This window comes from Ascaphus truei, chromosome 4, assembly GCF_040206685.1.
Source record: "Ascaphus truei isolate aAscTru1 chromosome 4, aAscTru1.hap1, whole genome shotgun sequence".
Lineage (NCBI taxonomy): Eukaryota > Metazoa > Chordata > Amphibia > Anura > Ascaphidae > Ascaphus > Ascaphus truei.
Genome location: NC_134486.1, coordinates 23634668 through 23652060, shown reverse-complemented (window position 1 = coordinate 23652060; position 17393 = coordinate 23634668). Strand labels below are relative to the sequence as shown.

The window sequence follows — 17393 nt, the reverse complement described above, 5'->3', positions numbered from 1 at the left end:
AGGGCCCACTGTAAATAAGTGAAGTGACCACATCTTACCTGATGTCAGAGTGGCTCGGGTGGGACAGGTAATTGCCGGCCAGCTCCGTTAAATCCACCAGACTCACAAAAGCTTTCGGCAGCTTTAGAGGTTGGAAAGAAAACCAAGTTACTCAAATTATGAGGCATAAGTGCATTTATATCAGGGGTGGCCAACTCCAGTCCTCAAGGGCCACCAGTAGGTCAGGTCTTGAGCATATCCCTGCTCCAGCTGGCTTAGTCAGTCCCTGATTCAGCACAGCCACTGATTGAGCCACCTGTGCTGAACCTGGGATATCCTGAAATCCTGGCCTGTTGGAGACCTCTGGGGACTGGAGTTGGCCACCCCTGATTTATATGGATAACGCAGCCAGCACCCAGTTATAGATGCATTGCAGTGACTGCAGTCTCCCCAAGCGCACGTCACGGTATGGTTTTCAGTATTAAGCATGATGACTAGTCTCAGCCCTGTGGCACATAATACTGTACATGGTTTGGCTATTTTTGCAATGGAATACATAAGAAAAAAAAGGAGGAGTGGATTGGAGCTGTTAAATAGTTTTCATAAAGCTCAGCAACTGTTTGTGATCCATGTAAATATTTAAGAAAAATGCTGATGTCAAATATATTCATTAAATGAGGCCATGCTAAAAAAAAATCATCTCCCAATTTTTATAAAGTAAATAAAGTATAGCATTTCCCTTTAACATAATATATATGAGCAAATGAGCATACAGTAATATTTCCATTTGAGATATATATATATATATATATATATATATATATATATATATATATATATATATAAACAGTAAATGTATGTAGTATTTACTGTGTATAACAGTAAATGACAATGGTTTATGGCTGAGATGTAATTATGGTTCCTTACTTCTTGATGTAAATAATCCAAGACTTTCACTAGTTTCCTCACTGTGTTTTGCGTGTGATCGTCCTGTGAAAACACAAAAACACAGGTCCTGTGATTAGGGTGGGGTGGGATAAGGGTAAAAACAAACACCTAATTGACAAACACGTCCTCATTCAGAGGCTCTGGAGAAATGCATTTTGCAATTATTTTCACCAAACATTAGAGCAGATAAATATTTGCGTTGAACATGGTTAGATTTGTTTAGGGGAATCCTTAGACTGTTATATTATTTACCGAAGGTTGTTTCTAGACAATATAGGAGAAATTACACCTTTAATGCTGTGTCCCAACTTTTGTTTTCCCTTTGTCCCATTTGCCTAGTCATGTGTTTCTGAGGGAGCTGGAGCTGCACTGTTTTATTGCTCTCAGATGTTATCTCTGTGTTCTCTGAGCATCATCTTATCACAGAAACCATCAGCATACGTTTATTTAAGGCATTCACATCTCTGCTGGCTGTGCTCTTTTCTATTCTTCAGCAATCCCTGGCAGAGGATGATTACCCATTATCTTATCTGTGATCTGTAGGTGGCTGGTCAGGTGTATCCGGGATTGACAGCCCCTGTCGCAATTCGGGGACGTGTGTCCGCCCGGAACGGGTAGTCCTGGGTTGGTGATTCGGTATGAGTTAGGTTATCTGCCTCACGTTGTCTTTGTAAAGTTTCCAAATGCTGTGGCCCTTGCTGCAGACTCTCACCCATCTGGGTAATAGTCTCCGAAGGGTTGATGTCGATGTTGCACTTACTCATGTTTGCAGTCACTCGCGATTTCAGTAATAAAGTTTATACATCGGGTGCACGCGGATTGTCCACTCATCATCCCCACGGACTCTGGTAGTATTAATAAAACAATGTAGTCACAGCACTCCAAGTACAAAAATCTAAAAACATCCTATCTACGTTATCAAGGCATCTACACAGAAATGTGTTGAGCCTAAAAAGGTTAAAAAGAACACACACATCAAAAACGTCCACAACAAAAAGTAACGAGACAGGAGTACGTAGAGATACAGCGATACCTAATCCTGAGAACCAATGGAAGGGCCACCAACCCAAGCTCCAGTCTGTTTAGAGCTGTGTTTATCACTCTATCTGTAAGTATTCTTGTCTCATTCATTTTTTCATTTTTGTCGTGGACTATGTTTTTTTTATCTTCAGACGCAATACCTTTTTTGAGTTGATGCCTTCAAGTTGATGTAGATGTTGTTAGATTTTTGTACTAGCAGGGGTGTGACTACCTTCTTTTGTTTATTCTATGTGCATTCAAAAAGATGGAACATGGGAGGATGGAACATGGGCGGATGGAACATGGGAGGATGGAACATGGGAGGATGGAACATGGGAGGATGGAACATGGGAGGATGGAACATGGAGGATGGAACATGGAGGATGGAACATGGAGGATGGAATATGGAGGATGGAACATGGAGGATGGAACATGGGAGGATGAAACATGGGAGAATAGAACATGGGAGAATAGAACATGGGAGAATGGAACATGGGAGAATGGAACATGGGAGAATGGAACATGGGAGAATGGAACATGGAAGAATGGAACATGGGAGAATGGAACATGGGAGAATGGAACATGAAGGATGGAACATGGAGAATGGAACATGGAGGATGGAACATGAAGGATGGAACATGGAGAATGGAACATGGAGGATGGAACATGGAGGATGGAACATGGAGGATGGAACATGGAGGATGGAACATGGGAGGATGGAACATGGAATGTATGTGCTTTTGCAACACGTAGCATATTTTAGTTGCATTGTCTCCCTTGTCGCGCAAGTGATGTTTTATAATGCAACTGCTCAGGATCTTTGGTTACCCCTTATGACCTCCCACCATATGAAAACGTGAACACACCACACGTCCTCCTCCTCCGACATTACATGATATGGCTGCTTGCTTGTTATGCAGCAACACATTTACCTGATTGCAGAACTGACACAGGTCTTCAGCCGCAACGAATATCATGATCAGCTTCCAGTCATCAGCAAAAGAAACAGTCTAAGAAGAAGAAAAGGAGACATCACACTCCGCAGATTAAGGGATTGATTGCTGGTTGATTTGGGAGTACACTTGTAGGCCCCCGACAAAAGCATACGTATATTTATTGGTACGCCCCATTAACTAATATTCATTTATTCAACTACCTCTTGTAATCCAAACAATATTCATTTTATATTCACATTTCATCCCAAGCCTAACATTCTTCTCCCATCTTATTCAGAGAGGCCAAGTGCCTAAATAACTACTAATGGTAGTAAACACAGGAGGCACCTTGCCCCATAGATGCCTGCGCTCTACTCTTCTCTGCGGTCATTAGAGACACATTACTGGGTTTAAAAGTCAAGTTCACATGGTTTAGCATAGAAAAGATAAGACTCAACAATGACAAGCTGTTTCATGCTAATGGTTTTATCCCATAGATTGTAAATGAGGGGAGAACTCCTGACCTATTTTAACTGTATAAGCTGGTTACTAAATTTTAAATACATTATGCTATTTAACCAGAGCTTGAAGTGGCCTCAAAAAAGTGATAATGTACCTAATTTCCCCCCAAAAGTCTGTTACCCATTGAGGCTGATCTCCTTTTAGCAAAGCAAGAGAAAGAAAAGGACGTGTTCCGATAAATGCACGTAAATAAATAATGTATCATTACCAGGCTTTGCTTTAGGCTGTTCACCAGTTTCTTTGCTTCATCTCCCAGATCTCTATATATACAATAAAAACATATATATTTATATTCAAGAACATTATTTTTAATCTGCTGTCGTGTCGTGTTAGAAAGTTCATACCATTTCTTAAAGGTGCCATCCTGGTCCCTTTGAGTAGTCAAAGCACATGCGATTAACTATATCTATGTATCTATGTATCTATGTATCTATGTATCTATGTATCTATCTATCTATCGATAGAGAAATAGATAGATAGATATACACCCTATTAGAACTGAATATCTAAAAATCCAAAACCTCAACAAAGCTGAAACTGAATTCAGTTTTTCCTTGTTGTTTTTGTTGGATGCATCATTTTAGAGATATTTACTTACATTTCTATTACCTTACAGAATTTAATGATTAGGAAATGCAGAAACCAATTTAATAAATGTATTTAGTGATAGAGTAGTGTGTGATTTCCAGCGAATATAAAAACAAACAAACAAATCAAAAGGAGAATACAGCTAGTCGTCACTATCCAACGTTTCACTTTACAACGAATGGAATATCCAACGCTTTACAATGCAACCCTATGGGCTGTTTTTCAACGCCGGAATGCGTTATCCTACGCTCTCCGCCACCGATTAACATGGGACTCACTTTACAATGGGTTAACTATCCAACGCTACTTCCAGAACGGATTCCGGTGGATAACCGAGGACTGCCTGTACTGAATATTTGAAAGACTACTTTAATTTCTTTTATTTTTATCAAAATATTTTTGGAAGGATTAGAAAGAAACCTTAATAATTATGATCAGAAGATGTTATCCTGAATAATACTGACTCTTGCCTAAGCTAGATAAGAGAACTTACTCTTGGTTATTCTCTCCGTGTGGGGAAGGAGATATATTGATGACTGATGAATGCAATTCTTGGGCCACATCTGGAAAAGAGGAGCATCTTTCAAAATAATACAATCGATTACAAGTACTGGTGAGTTAGCTGAATACGGGACTGATAATGTCACTTTAACCTACTCGCTGCGGGTGATGGCCGGCAATGAAATGCAAATTCAGGGCCAGAGACAGAGAGCTCGGATAAGTCTGGGCTCATAACGCCATGTTATCAAAATCAGTAATGGACGTTACGTTCCCAGAGGTTAACGCCAATCCACAAAGCTAATTACATGCAAAATCAACGACCGTCAGTGATCTCATTAGCATACGTTCAATGCCATGTGAAGTTAGCACTGCCGGGCATTAGCTTCAAAAAACATGGCGTTTAGCCTGTCGTACCCAAAGGTGGCGTTACTACCATGCAAACCCTGAATACTGTAGGTGTTTAATTACACTTAAAAAAGAGAGATGACAGGAGAGCAAAAGAGTCCTGTAAATAATATGTACGTATATCTTTATTTATATAGCCCCATTTATGCACGTAGCGCTTCCCAGCAGTAATGCACGTGACATAATAATATTACACATAGTGGGAATAAGCGCTTCGGACATGTCAGTATCAATAGGAAAGTTAAACCATATCCAACGGTGGTCTTACACTTATCCAGACCCCGTACAAGCCGTATTTCAGCGTCTGGATGTGAGTAACGCCAAGTTTAGCTCTACGACTGAGCCACTGATTGAGTCACCTGTGCTGAAGCAGGGATATCCTGAACACCTGACCTGTTGGTGTCCCTCGAGGACTGGAGTTGTCCACTCCTGGTCTAATAGTTTTAGGATATTTTCCCACATCAAAATGTGTTAATTATTTACATAATGATTTTGTATTCAGATCCAGGCCACTTTCATACAATATCATTCATAACACTATGAGGAACAAAGAGATACTTACTCAATAGAGTGAACTGGCTGGCTCTCAGAAGAGTTTCCTCCAAGCTAATAAAAGAATAAATACATTAGACACATCAACCTGCCATCATTTCCTCTTCCTGTGCTAGATTGGGTTAAAATATGGGAGATTGTGTTACTCCAAAATGACAAAACCTGTTTTTTTTTTTTTTTTAAATATAATGTTTGTCGCTGACATCTCTTGATAAAAGTGTTATATAGGAAATTATTTTTCGGCTGGTCCAAAATCAAATGTGTACGTCTTCTTACCTTGTGAATGGATCTTTGTTTATTGCGTTGCCTGAATTCTGTAAAACATGCGCCACAAACACATTCATTACTTGAAGCGAGAGCACGTTACATTAAACCCCATTGTTACAACTTGTTAACTATAACTACCTATTTATTCTTTAGCTCAATGCATGTATATTATTGCCAACTCCAGAACACTTTCATGTGAATGGCACGTGCAAGTTTTAAGCCCATATTTCATGGGGGGGTATTGCAATTTCTGTAGAAGCTTTCTATCCCTTCAGAGGTGGTTTATTAGAGCGGTGACTCCTATAAATACTTCATAACATTCACAGCCTGGTTGCTTATCTGAGCAGAAACCACCATCAATCTTTTCTCCTCTTCTGGCTCTGTGCTCTCCTTAGAAGAATTGCTGTAATATAGGGGGCCTGTACACCAAAATAGACAGGAGCGCAGAGAGGGATAAGTTGAACTCATGAAACGCGTTGGGTGGGCACAAATGGAAGGTTACTGCAGGAGCAGCTCGTGATGACAGAAGGAGTGGGAGGAGTTCAGCTCTGTGATGGGCGTGTGGACGTGGCAGAAACGGTTTCAGCTTGGTAATGAGACAGGACCCCCCACCTCCCCCTTCCTGATAGTTGGAATATTGTGAGGGGCTTTAGTCTATTCAACCATTTTTAAGTTTAAAATGGACATCTATCTATCTGCGCTTCCATCTTTTTGTGTGTACAGGAGTCAATTAAGGGTTGGAGAGAGAGTCTTACTACGGAGACAGCCATACCAGCGGATCGTACCTGAGTGGGACTCTCTACCACTTATTCGCCTACAGTACATTTGGGCACTCTGCTATTGGCATTTTTACTATATGCTATTTTGAATTGAATTTAGTTCTCTGTAGAGTTTTAGCCCATTGTTTTATATATATATATATATATATATATATATATATATATATATACCCACAGCCCTGCATATACTATGGCGGATCACAATTCTGACAGGTTTGAGCAAGTCTTGCAGAAAATCTCATTAAATGAGGAAAAAACAATAAACAAAACATTGACAGCAATATTAAGACTCTACATCTCTTTGATAGATGTCAAAAAAAAACGGTGAAATAGCTCGCAGTTTATTTAAGCATGAATTCAGCCAACAGTCAAGGATTTCCACTGCAAATAATTGACCTACTTTTTCTGTTACTTACAAGTTTTAAGCTTCTCAGCGCAGACATGACTTTAATGTCCAGGGGTTTCAAAGAGTGAGCTGTTGAGATGAAAGCAGTAATACTCCGATGAATACAGAATAGCATATTGGGTATACAGTAGCACTGAAGGTCACAATACAGCATGATCAAATTCACAGCTAAACTCTGGTTTTACAATACTGTTCAAAAAGATTGACTTATGCACTATGGACTAGACTGATCACGGTAGAGGAGTAGACCTCTGTATCTTTGTATGTATTACACCTTAGCTTTGGAATAACTGCAACTTCAAAGGACCAAGTCTGGTAGTGTTATGATTATCCTGTAAAAACGATAATTCTGTTAATATTCTGGCTACATAGAAGTGGCATCTCATTCCATGCACTATATACAGTAAGAGACTTTTGTCACTGACCTGACGTTGGGCCATGCTCAGACTGCCTGTTAGTATTACTACGGCACGGGAACAGGAATCTCTGCTGAGATTAAAAAACAATACGTTTGATGTTTTAGTTCTTGCATCTTAAAGCTGCAGTTCAGTCAATATCCTGCATGTGTGTTTTTTTTAATAAATCAGTTCTGTAGTAAGAAAAAATACTTTTAGCATTTTCTGTTTTAAAAAAAACAACTTTGAAAGACCAATTTTCTTGTATTCTATTTTAACAACCATTTGCTAAGGCACTGCCCCTTCATGTCCTGTCACAAGCCCTGGCACACCCCTTTGTCAGCCCTGCCCTCCCTCTAGCACATGTCAGTGCAGGAGTGCTCATGCATATTCATGAGCTTCTACTGAGTGACAGAAGCAGAAGAAAAACATATGCCAGCTCTAAAGATCTTGCCAAATTTTGCTGATCAATACATGGAGAACGAATTGACCGGCAGCTATACAGTTCTTTAGGTAATTAGAGATTGCCCACATGAAACTATTGAAGTAAAAAAATGAATTAAAATTAAAAAAAAAGACTGAACTGCAGCTTTAAGTCACATAGGACCAAAGTAATGCAGCAGCCTTTGTACCCCCAACCGACAGCTTTGGGCTTTTTCCTTGCCTGGCTTGTTATGTTATACGCAGAAATGAAGAAAAAAAACACCAACTTTACAGCAGCCATTAAATACAAAACGATCAAAGTCAAAATATCCACCCTGACCTCAACAATGATTTATTGGTAAGTATTGTGGATACAAATATGACGTTTTAAGGAACAGATTTTCAACTTGTTACACATAGATGACCTTAACGTACCCTACATATTCCAAAAACAACGTACAGTGTATATAGGCATACCCCGCATTAACATACGCAATGGGACCGGAGCATGTATGTAAAGTGAAAATGTACTTAAAGTGAAGCAGTACCTTTCTCCCACTTATCGATGCATGTACTGTACTGCAATCGTCATATACGTGCATAACTGATGTAAATAACGCATGTGTAACAGGCTCTATAGTCTCCCCGCTTGCGCACAGCTTCGGTACAGGTAGGGAGCCGGTATTGCTGTTCAGGACGTGATGACAGGCGCATGCGTGAGCTGCCGTTTGCCTATTGGGCGATATGTACTTATTCGCGAGTGTACTTAAAGTGAGTGTCCTTAAAGCGGGGTATGCCTGTACACCTTTTCCTTAAGTAGCTCATCCAATGTAATGTGTCCCTTCCTTAGTGAATATAGCCTCAATATCTCCTCTCCGCCCAAAGCCAGAGTCTGATTTTCTGTCAAAATACTTTTAATGGAGAGAAGTCATTGGCAGATGCAGACTGCAAAGGGATGGGTCCCGGTGTTGCTTTTTATCAGGTAGTCAATCACCAATCACATGATACCGTGAGTGATATCCCCAGTAAATATAACTCCACATACTGTGATTTGTTTTTATAGAAGGAAACTGATGATATCTAAAATCATCGTTAGTGCTGCCGTGGCCACTTCTCTCGTGACATGGCAGGTCTCTATCATCCTTCCCAGGGATTTCTCAGGCACAGTCTTTATACCAAGGGCGGCCAACTCCAGTCCTCAGGGGCCACCAACAGGTCAGGTTTGCAGGATATCCCTGCTTCAGCCCCGGTGGCTAAATCAGTGGCTCAGTCAAAGACTGAGCCACTGATTGGGCCACTTGAGCTGAAGCAAGGACTGATTGAGCCACCTGTGCTGAAGTAGGGATATCCTGCAAACCTGACCCGTTGGTGGCCGTTGAGGACTGGGGTTGGCCTCCCCTTCTTTATACTATGACTTTCTCCTTGAGCTGGCACCAGCAGTAGAAAGACACCGGCCCTGTGTGTCTGCTTTTCCCTTCCATTTTCCTGCTGCACTTTAGCTTCCAAGGCCGGAGCGTGTGTGTTGTGATCACAGTAGGATATCCTTACCGCTGGGATTTCCTCTACCTCCGCATTGCCGCTTTCTGCTGGAGCATGAACTTCAATCCCTAAAACAACACGAAGATGGTAATGAGTTTCACAGCAATCAGGGCTACTGTGTGTTTTTGGAGCTACACATAAATTAATTCGCTTTAGACGTAGATGCTAAGTCCCACGCGTAGCTATGGATACCATTTAATATATAATTGATTTAGCTTTCCCCAGCTTTGGGCTCTCTGACACTCGCACATAGTAAAAAATCATTAAAGATGCAATCCACGCAGCTAAATGTTTATTTTTTTGTTTTTGTTTTAATATACTGTAGGCAGCATTTACAGTAATTACCTTTATTGAAAACTAATTACGTACCCGGCTGATCGTTCTCCTGTCATCAATCAGCACAATCCTGCTTCCCAGGGTTCAGTAAATGGTTGACTTTCAGTTTAAAATCAATCCTTCTGTCAGTGTAACTCAGCAGCTACAATGTATCCTGATATTACTAAGGTAACATTATCAATTGTTGCAGTTTGGAGCTCAAACTGCTGGGAATATTGGCAACAAATTATCACACACAGGACAGTGTTGCAGAGATCTAGCACTGCTGTAGGTACATGTGCTAAAACCTGCTATAGGAATCACTGGATGCTCCGTATATTAAAACTCATTAAAAATGGCATTAAGAGTTTAATTTTAAAATAAAAAATGTAGTAAGTATTAACTAATACTACAGAACTGTAGGCTATTGCTTGGATGGCCCCTTTAACTGGCAGCACATTTCATAGGGATTGAAGGCATAGAATAGGGGCTATTTATTCTTTACAAGATGTATTGTGTGTGTCCTGCATAGCTACCTCTCATATACTGCATGCCCGGGAGGACGTTAATGCAGTGTAAGCCAATGGGAATATTTAACATACAAAAAGTAATTAGTATGACATGAAGTGAGTGATGATCACGTGTTCTTCCATGTTATTGAGATCTGGTAAACATGCTATGTAATGCTGCTTAATCATCAGGCATGAATTGCTTTAATAAGTAATACCCCAAAGGTTTAGGGAGAGGGGGGACGAGGTGGAGATGGGAAGAGTCAGATGAACCCTAATTCATATGGATTATTCACCATAAAAAAAGTGGATGTCAGTAATGTCAACAACCCAATTATGTCCTCCTTTATCATCTGAAAAAGGGGGGGAAAGGAGAACACAAAATGAATGTGTCTCCTAAAAGAATTCACTATAATGCACTCCTACTTAATTTAAAATTTAACTTTTAATATATTTTCATAAAACATATGTTACCAAAAGCGTCGTGTATAATACATTAAAAATAAATTAAATTGACATTAACTAGCGTCTGTGTCAGTGAATGTGTGTTAGAGTGGTCTCAAACGACAATTAGTGGTAGAGGCTTCTAGACACAGAACGCTGCTTGGTCAGGGTATAAACCCCTCTGGGGCACCTATGAGATCAGGTACACAAGTATTATTAAATAAATAAATAAATGTAGACACTCAGTGACTAAGATGTGTCGTAAGGCTCCAGCAGTCCTGCTTGGTTTGTAAACCACAGTGCACGTAAAGATGTTGGTTATACATGTATTGCCAACCAATATATATTAAAGTGCTGCTGATAGTATAGTGATGGAGGGTAGATGATTCACAGCTTAGTGAAGCAAATGTTCACAGCATATTAATCATTGAATCATTCTACAACGCACTCCAAGTGGTTATATCATATAAAGAGCAGGAATGCTTGCGCACTGAGTGTTAGTAAAGTACCCAATTCAGATCTACATAGATAAAGCCAGGTAGACTACAGAACACTACATAAAAGCAGCTCCAAGTAGGAAACTGACAACATGGCGCGTATTCATTTGGTGTGGTTTTGTGATCACTCCCTAACTCTAGTGTTTTTTCTCTCTCCTTTATCATCTGCACTAAATGATATACATTTATTAAATCAAGCCCAGGACATTTGGCTGGAGTTTATCAGCCAAACAATATTTACACGTAGAGGAAAAATAGATGCTAAAAGTGAAAAAAAAAGTCAAAATATCCTATTCTAATATGTACATCAAGTAACTATTCCCCTTTAAAGTCCTTCTACTGCGTCATATAACTGCGATAGTTTGTGCTCGCTGATGCAAGCGGAACAGAAGCACAGCGCATGGATAAATCCAGAATAAAGAGACTCATATTCCAATACAATTGTGGGAGCGTCCTGTGTGTTTCCTGTGACGTCCTTGATTACAAAGTAAGGTTGCCTGTGACAGTGTCTCTCTCTAGCCCATATCTGACCACGTTCTGAACCCAACAAATCACGGCTGCTCAATTGGAAATAACGGTCACGAAAGCAATGGAGGGGAAAGGAAAACCATGGGTTACTGCAAGGAGGGACACATAGGATGGACCCAATGACATTGCTGGTCACTGGCTTTGTGTGCCCACCTCTTAGCCTGCGTGTAAATAAGCTGCCCCTGGTAACATTACAGACGCACAGTTTGAACTTCACCTCCTTGCATGTGCCAAACTAGTGCCGGAGGTTTGCGAACCGTGCAAAATGTGCCCTTACCGAGTCCCCCAAAAAAGCTGCAGCCGGGTCAGAGTCCGAAAGAAATTCACAAAGAATGAAGTGACTGGCCACCGCAATTTTATTTAATATGCTAATCTGCAAAATAATCCATCGCAAGATTCACTAAATGGTAAGATTGTAAATAGTGCCCACATTCCATGTTTTGCTCACAGGCAATGTTTCCCAGAAAGCCTCCTCATTGGGGGGACATTATTAGCCCTGGGAGGCTGGGGGAATAGAATTTGGGTGGGAAAGAGAAGTAGAAATCTGCGAGGGTGTTACGGTGAATTCCGCACATCTCTGCTTGGAAATAAAGCAGCCTTGTCCTGAATCAGGGGGAGGGTAAGTCCAGTCGTTAAGGGTCACAGGTCAGGTTTTCAGGATATCTTTACTTCAGCACAGGCGGCTCAATGAGTGTCTCAGTCAACTGAGCGACTGATTGAGCCACCTGTGCTGCAGCAGGGATATCCTGAAAACCTGACCTGTTGGTGGTCCCTGAGGACTGGTGTTGGTCTAAATGAACAGTTCCTGACCGCACTATTCACGACTTAGAGTAATTATGGAGGTACATTGCATTATGTGGCTTTCCCATAATACTGCGAACTTCCACTGAGTAAATACAAAGAGAAAAAGGAAGTATCTTTTTTCAAAATCATAACATCGGGAGGCAGGGAAATAGTCAACTCCTTCGTCGTTAGCCAGGGCGGTTGTTTCAATCCCCTCTACACCTGAACTTCAGCGGGCTCGTTTATTTACACAACCTCAGGGTTACCGCTGCAACCACCACCCAATCATTGTTTCCTTGCGTCTTGGATATGATCATTGAAATAACTTCAAATCACAATCATTTATTATACACAGACTTATTTTTAAATACTTTGTTACATAGTAGTTACATAGTTGCATAGTACAGCGGTGCTCAAAGTGGGGGGGGGGGGCGCGAGACTGAGTGTGGGGAGCACGGGGTTTACAGAGCCCCCCCGCGCTTCCTGAAGGCACTTAAATTAAGTTCCGGGGGGAGCTGCAGGGCCTCTGTAAACCAGACTTACCTTGGCTCTGGCGGCTTTTTAGACGCGTCGCCATGGCAACGCGGTGTCATGTGAAGGGATCCCTGGTCAGTTTTAATGGGTCTGCCAGGGACCCCCGCTGGTTAATCCGATGGGCCATTAGTCTGTCTGCAGAAATATCACAGAAATATTGCAGCGTTACTGGGTTATTGCCCCAGATTTTCCAAGGCAAGTGTTAGAATACTCGTGGCTGCACCTGTACGTGGAAATTATTTTATTTTTTATTGATGCCTCTACCATTGCTGATTACTACTGCCCAGCCTTCAGTAACACCTTCTCTCCCAGTCACATACAGTTGTGCCATATCATATTCATCAATTACATTTCGGCTGCCAGGTTTCATCCCTGTTTTATTACGACGTGAATTAAGTGGAAATCAGCTGCTTGCACTACTACAACTGATAATAAAAGAACTCCAAGCACTTTGTTCCACGCCTCAATATTCCTTCATCTTTCTTCTCCAACAGTTGAAAAGCGGGAGCAATAAGGAATATATTTGATGTAATTAGGGTCGCCGGGTGTTCAGAATTGAACCGGACTGCCCGGTATTTGGACACACTGTCCAGTAAACATTAGAGGTAAAGATTGTCTTTATAACCAGTCAATTTCGGTTATTTTATCGACTTGGTGGGTTAATACCTGTGGATGTTTTCACTATTTAAACATGGTAACCCTACATTTATTGTGGGTGTGACCCGTTCCTTGTCCTGTTCCCTATGCAAGTTGGTCATTTGACACGGAGGAAGCATGAATGTTATTACATTATTAATGATGAGAATGATTGGCAATTGTTAATTAAATTGAAGGAAAATAGTTAAATTTTCCGAACTGGTTATAATCTCTATACTAGTTTAATTGCTTTAAAGCAGTAGTAGGCAACATGATATACTTCAACAGCTGCAATGTTAGGACTCGCCTTCTTAGGCCGCATGTATAGTGCCCGCGACATGCGACGGGACGGGTGACGTCACCCGTCGCCGCTAGCGAAAGTTGTATTTCGCTTTGCGGCGCGGGCTTACTGGGATTTGATTGGTTTAGGGGCTGTCACATGAGGCGACAGCCCTTGAAAAATCAAATATTGCCACCTTCCAAAATTCGCGACGCAACTTCGCTCCGTCGCATTGTCGCGGTCACGCTTACTATAAGCGCATGCGGTGGCGGCGGAAATGCATTTGTTTTTTGGGCGACATCGCGTCACCTTCGCCCGTCGCGGGCACTATACGCACGGCCTTACACAGGGAACTAGTGATTAGCACAGGAGAGGAGCGGGCAGTACAGTATTTAGCAGGAGAGAGGGAGGGTGGCTACTGGGTTGGCCAGAGGTTGAGGGCCACAGATGAAGCCCCTGAGAGCCACGTGCAGCCCCACAAGGATGTCTGTTGTCCACCAGTGCTTTAAAGGCATCAACCACCAAATTAAATCCATTAAACATGTCACTGTTATGAGCTCCGTTCACTTTCCTATGTGGGCTACACTTTCAAAGCAGATACGACACTTAACAAGGTGAACTGGAGTAGCAGTAAGGGAGTCACTTCATATTCATGGCAAAAAAAACCAAGGAATTATTATTTTAAATTGATTTGCTGTAATCACATGCATAACCAAGCAAAGGAATTGACAGCCGCATAATAAGGGAGAAGATATGAAAGCAGCTCTGCGAAAATAATCATATTTAACCATCCTTGTAAAACGTCTGTATTTTATATAAAAGTCCATGGTTGGTAATGTTTTCTGGTTCCGGCCTTTTCGAACAATTATTTGTTCTCCATGAATTAGCTCTAGTTGCCGTATTCGTCCCGGAGAGGAGCAAATTCTTGGAAGGTCGTTGAGACCTTTTTTAATAAACCAACACGAGCATTCATCGTAGATGAAGAACAAACCAGGGAGGTTTTGAAACTCCACAACTTCAAGTAAATGTGAACGTGAACTCTTATGGGGCCCATTCAAATGTATCACAACCTTTGATAAATCTGACCCATGGCGCATGTGGTTTTAGCTGCAGTGTTATATTGTATATCTACATATGAGAACATGGCAACAAAAGGCGCAGTTGAGAGCAGACACTGCGTGCAGCATGGAGTCTCCCTACCTGGAGACGCCATCTCTCCGACTATCTAACCGGAACTGTGGACGCATACCTTTTTTGGAGGACTACCCAGCAGATAGTGGGGTGATCTGGAGCAGATACAGTACTCTACCTTATATTTACACTTCGGGACCCTTTGGCTCATTATGCCGGCTTTTAGGGAATATCATGCTTCACCTTCATGCACTTTATTATGCTTGTGTACTTTACGATCCACCTTTTACCCGGGTACTGGTATTCTGTCCAGTGAGGATCCTATTTGTTTCCTCATATGACTTCACTATTATTGCTGCACCTTTTCCATGATATATATTGACACTAATATTGCTAGGTGTCTTGCTCTGCTCTCATTGGTTTACATTTAGATTTTTTACATGTTTTTAGTGTGGTACGTTCTATGTTTATTATGAATTTAATGATTGTTTATATTCTCATTATTCAATGTGCCCTATTTTGGGAGATCTCCATATCCATTCTTGGGATATACTTTTCTCTTGCATATCTATATATCACACTGTCCTGTTAATACAATTAGACAGCCTCTGATGTGGAAACCTGGCTACACATTTCTACTGCTCTGGTCATGGCAGCAGAGGGACAATTGTTATTACCCCACCAGAAGGCAGTAATATGAGGCACATGCACAGTAGGTAAACAGATTTGCCCAAGATTACAAAGATTAATGACTGATGCTGGAATTGAACCCACAATGTTACGGGCCATACTGATGCAGACCATCTCTCTTATGTACACCTACTGTATATCCCTCCAGGTAGTGCAGATACGTCAAATAAATTCAATTGCACACCACTTCCTCAACCACACATTAAAGTCGCTTTGTAAAGAGCCCTGCCTTCCCCACCCCTATGTACTGGTAATGCCTCTGAAAAAGATACTGAGGATGCAACCTGCCCAAGAGAGGTCCCTAATTCCCTAAACTCTTCCTGCATTATCGTAACCTCATTCCTAGCCAAGTCTTTAGTTTCTACGTAGACAATGACTTCTACCTCTCCCTCCTGTCTTGCTGCCCTAATTCGCAAAACGCACACCCTATCCCTCTCAGCTGTAGCTCCAGATACAGTAGGCTCCATACCTCCCTGTTCCTCCTCACTACCTGCTCCTCAAATCTCTTACAACGGAATCCCACAAGAAGAGTTGTCTCCTTTTTGGATCCCATTTTCCTCACTGTTTCCTTCTCATTAATGCCAAAACCCAAGATTACAAAGATTGAGTGACTGATGCAGGAATTGAACCCACAACGTTACGGGCTATATTTACTAAGAGGTGCTATTCCATTAGACACCATCCGGTGCCAGAAGACACTTTATAGCCCAGTATCTTATGGAGTAGCACCACCTGATAAATATTGCCCTATGTGTTACAAACAAACACCTTCCACCCATCGCAACAGAATGGCAATACCAGCTTTTACTCACAACGCGTAGATGCTCCAATACTAAGGGTCAGTGAATAATAGATTTTAATATACAAGTCCATCTATGATATGAAAGTAACAAGTGCACAGACCTACGGTTTCTAAATAATGAACTAGGCTCCCTCCCTATCATCGAGTACGTACCTTTCACAGATTGGAGCGATAGCAACAAGAGGCAGCCGAAAGTGCCACGGAAGTGAAGCCCCATGGCTGGGTCTTAGTAGAGAGCTTCTCCTAATAGATGTAACTTGCTTTGTTCATCGGCTGGCGGATAAGAATGCCTGTCTTTTTCTCCCGGCTTTTATAATTTTAGTGTGACTGATAACACAATTTATGGTCGCTGAGTTATCATTTTCACCTTTGATTGCTCAAACCTGGACTGATGTACCATAAAAGTAATAACGAGCATAAACATTTCAATGTCACACTTGTAAAACGTTAACTGACAAAATGTGCCCCTGAGAAAGGGCCATCAGTGCATCTTAGAACAATGCATCGCAAGGACCTAGCGCTGCGTGTTTCAGAAGAACTGAACATTGTGGTCTTCATATACATAAGATTTCATGGAAATTATGGAAGCATTATATTAACCACTAATCTGTACTGTTGAATACACATAATAAATATTACATTGGCTTCTCAGATACATTCAAATTTGAGAATTCATTGTTTCATCCAAGTGTAGCCCCCTTTCCCTATGCTTAAAGGAAAACCCGCAGGCAACTAGGCGTGCTGCTGTACCTCTCTGCTCACAGGAGGCCTGAACCTCCGCTTCTGGGAGCCTGGGGTGATCTCTCTCTGTGCAGAGGCTCCACCTATGAGGGATCCCAGCGTGGGTGGGATCACTCCTCATAGGACACAATACCCTCCGTAATAACAATGTACATCACACAATATATATATAACAGATCTTTATGCAGCCTAGCTTCCGGCCGCTACTTATTTTCCTGGGCCCTACCAGTGTAAGTCCTGTTAG

At 41.5% G+C, this 17393-nt stretch overlaps 1 protein-coding gene across 2 annotated transcripts in view; it reads right to left on the bottom strand.

Moving 5' to 3' along the window:
• Positions 1-16687, bottom strand: part of PLB1 (phospholipase B1) — a 113886-nt gene extending 97199 nt beyond the window's left edge. Inside the window, exons 1-11 of one of the 2 annotated variants that reach the window (XM_075595412.1) lie at positions 16562-16687; positions 9269-9327; positions 7328-7391; positions 6913-6971; positions 5727-5764; positions 5461-5504; positions 4486-4555; positions 3613-3664; positions 2880-2957; positions 907-969; positions 39-121 (exon numbers count right to left, since the gene is read on the bottom strand). In XM_075595412.1, coding sequence (XP_075451527.1) covers positions 39-121; positions 907-969; positions 2880-2957; positions 3613-3664; positions 4486-4555; positions 5461-5504; positions 5727-5764; positions 6913-6971; positions 7328-7391; positions 9269-9327; positions 16562-16625 — 674 coding nt within the window. In that variant the 5' untranslated portion in view covers positions 16626-16687. The remainder of the gene's footprint in view (positions 1-38; positions 122-906; positions 970-2879; positions 2958-3612; positions 3665-4485; positions 4556-5460; positions 5505-5726; positions 5765-6912; positions 6972-7327; positions 7392-9268; positions 9328-16561) is intronic. The other variant, XM_075595413.1, reaches the window with a different exon arrangement.
• Positions 16688-17393: the final 706 nt, after the last annotated feature.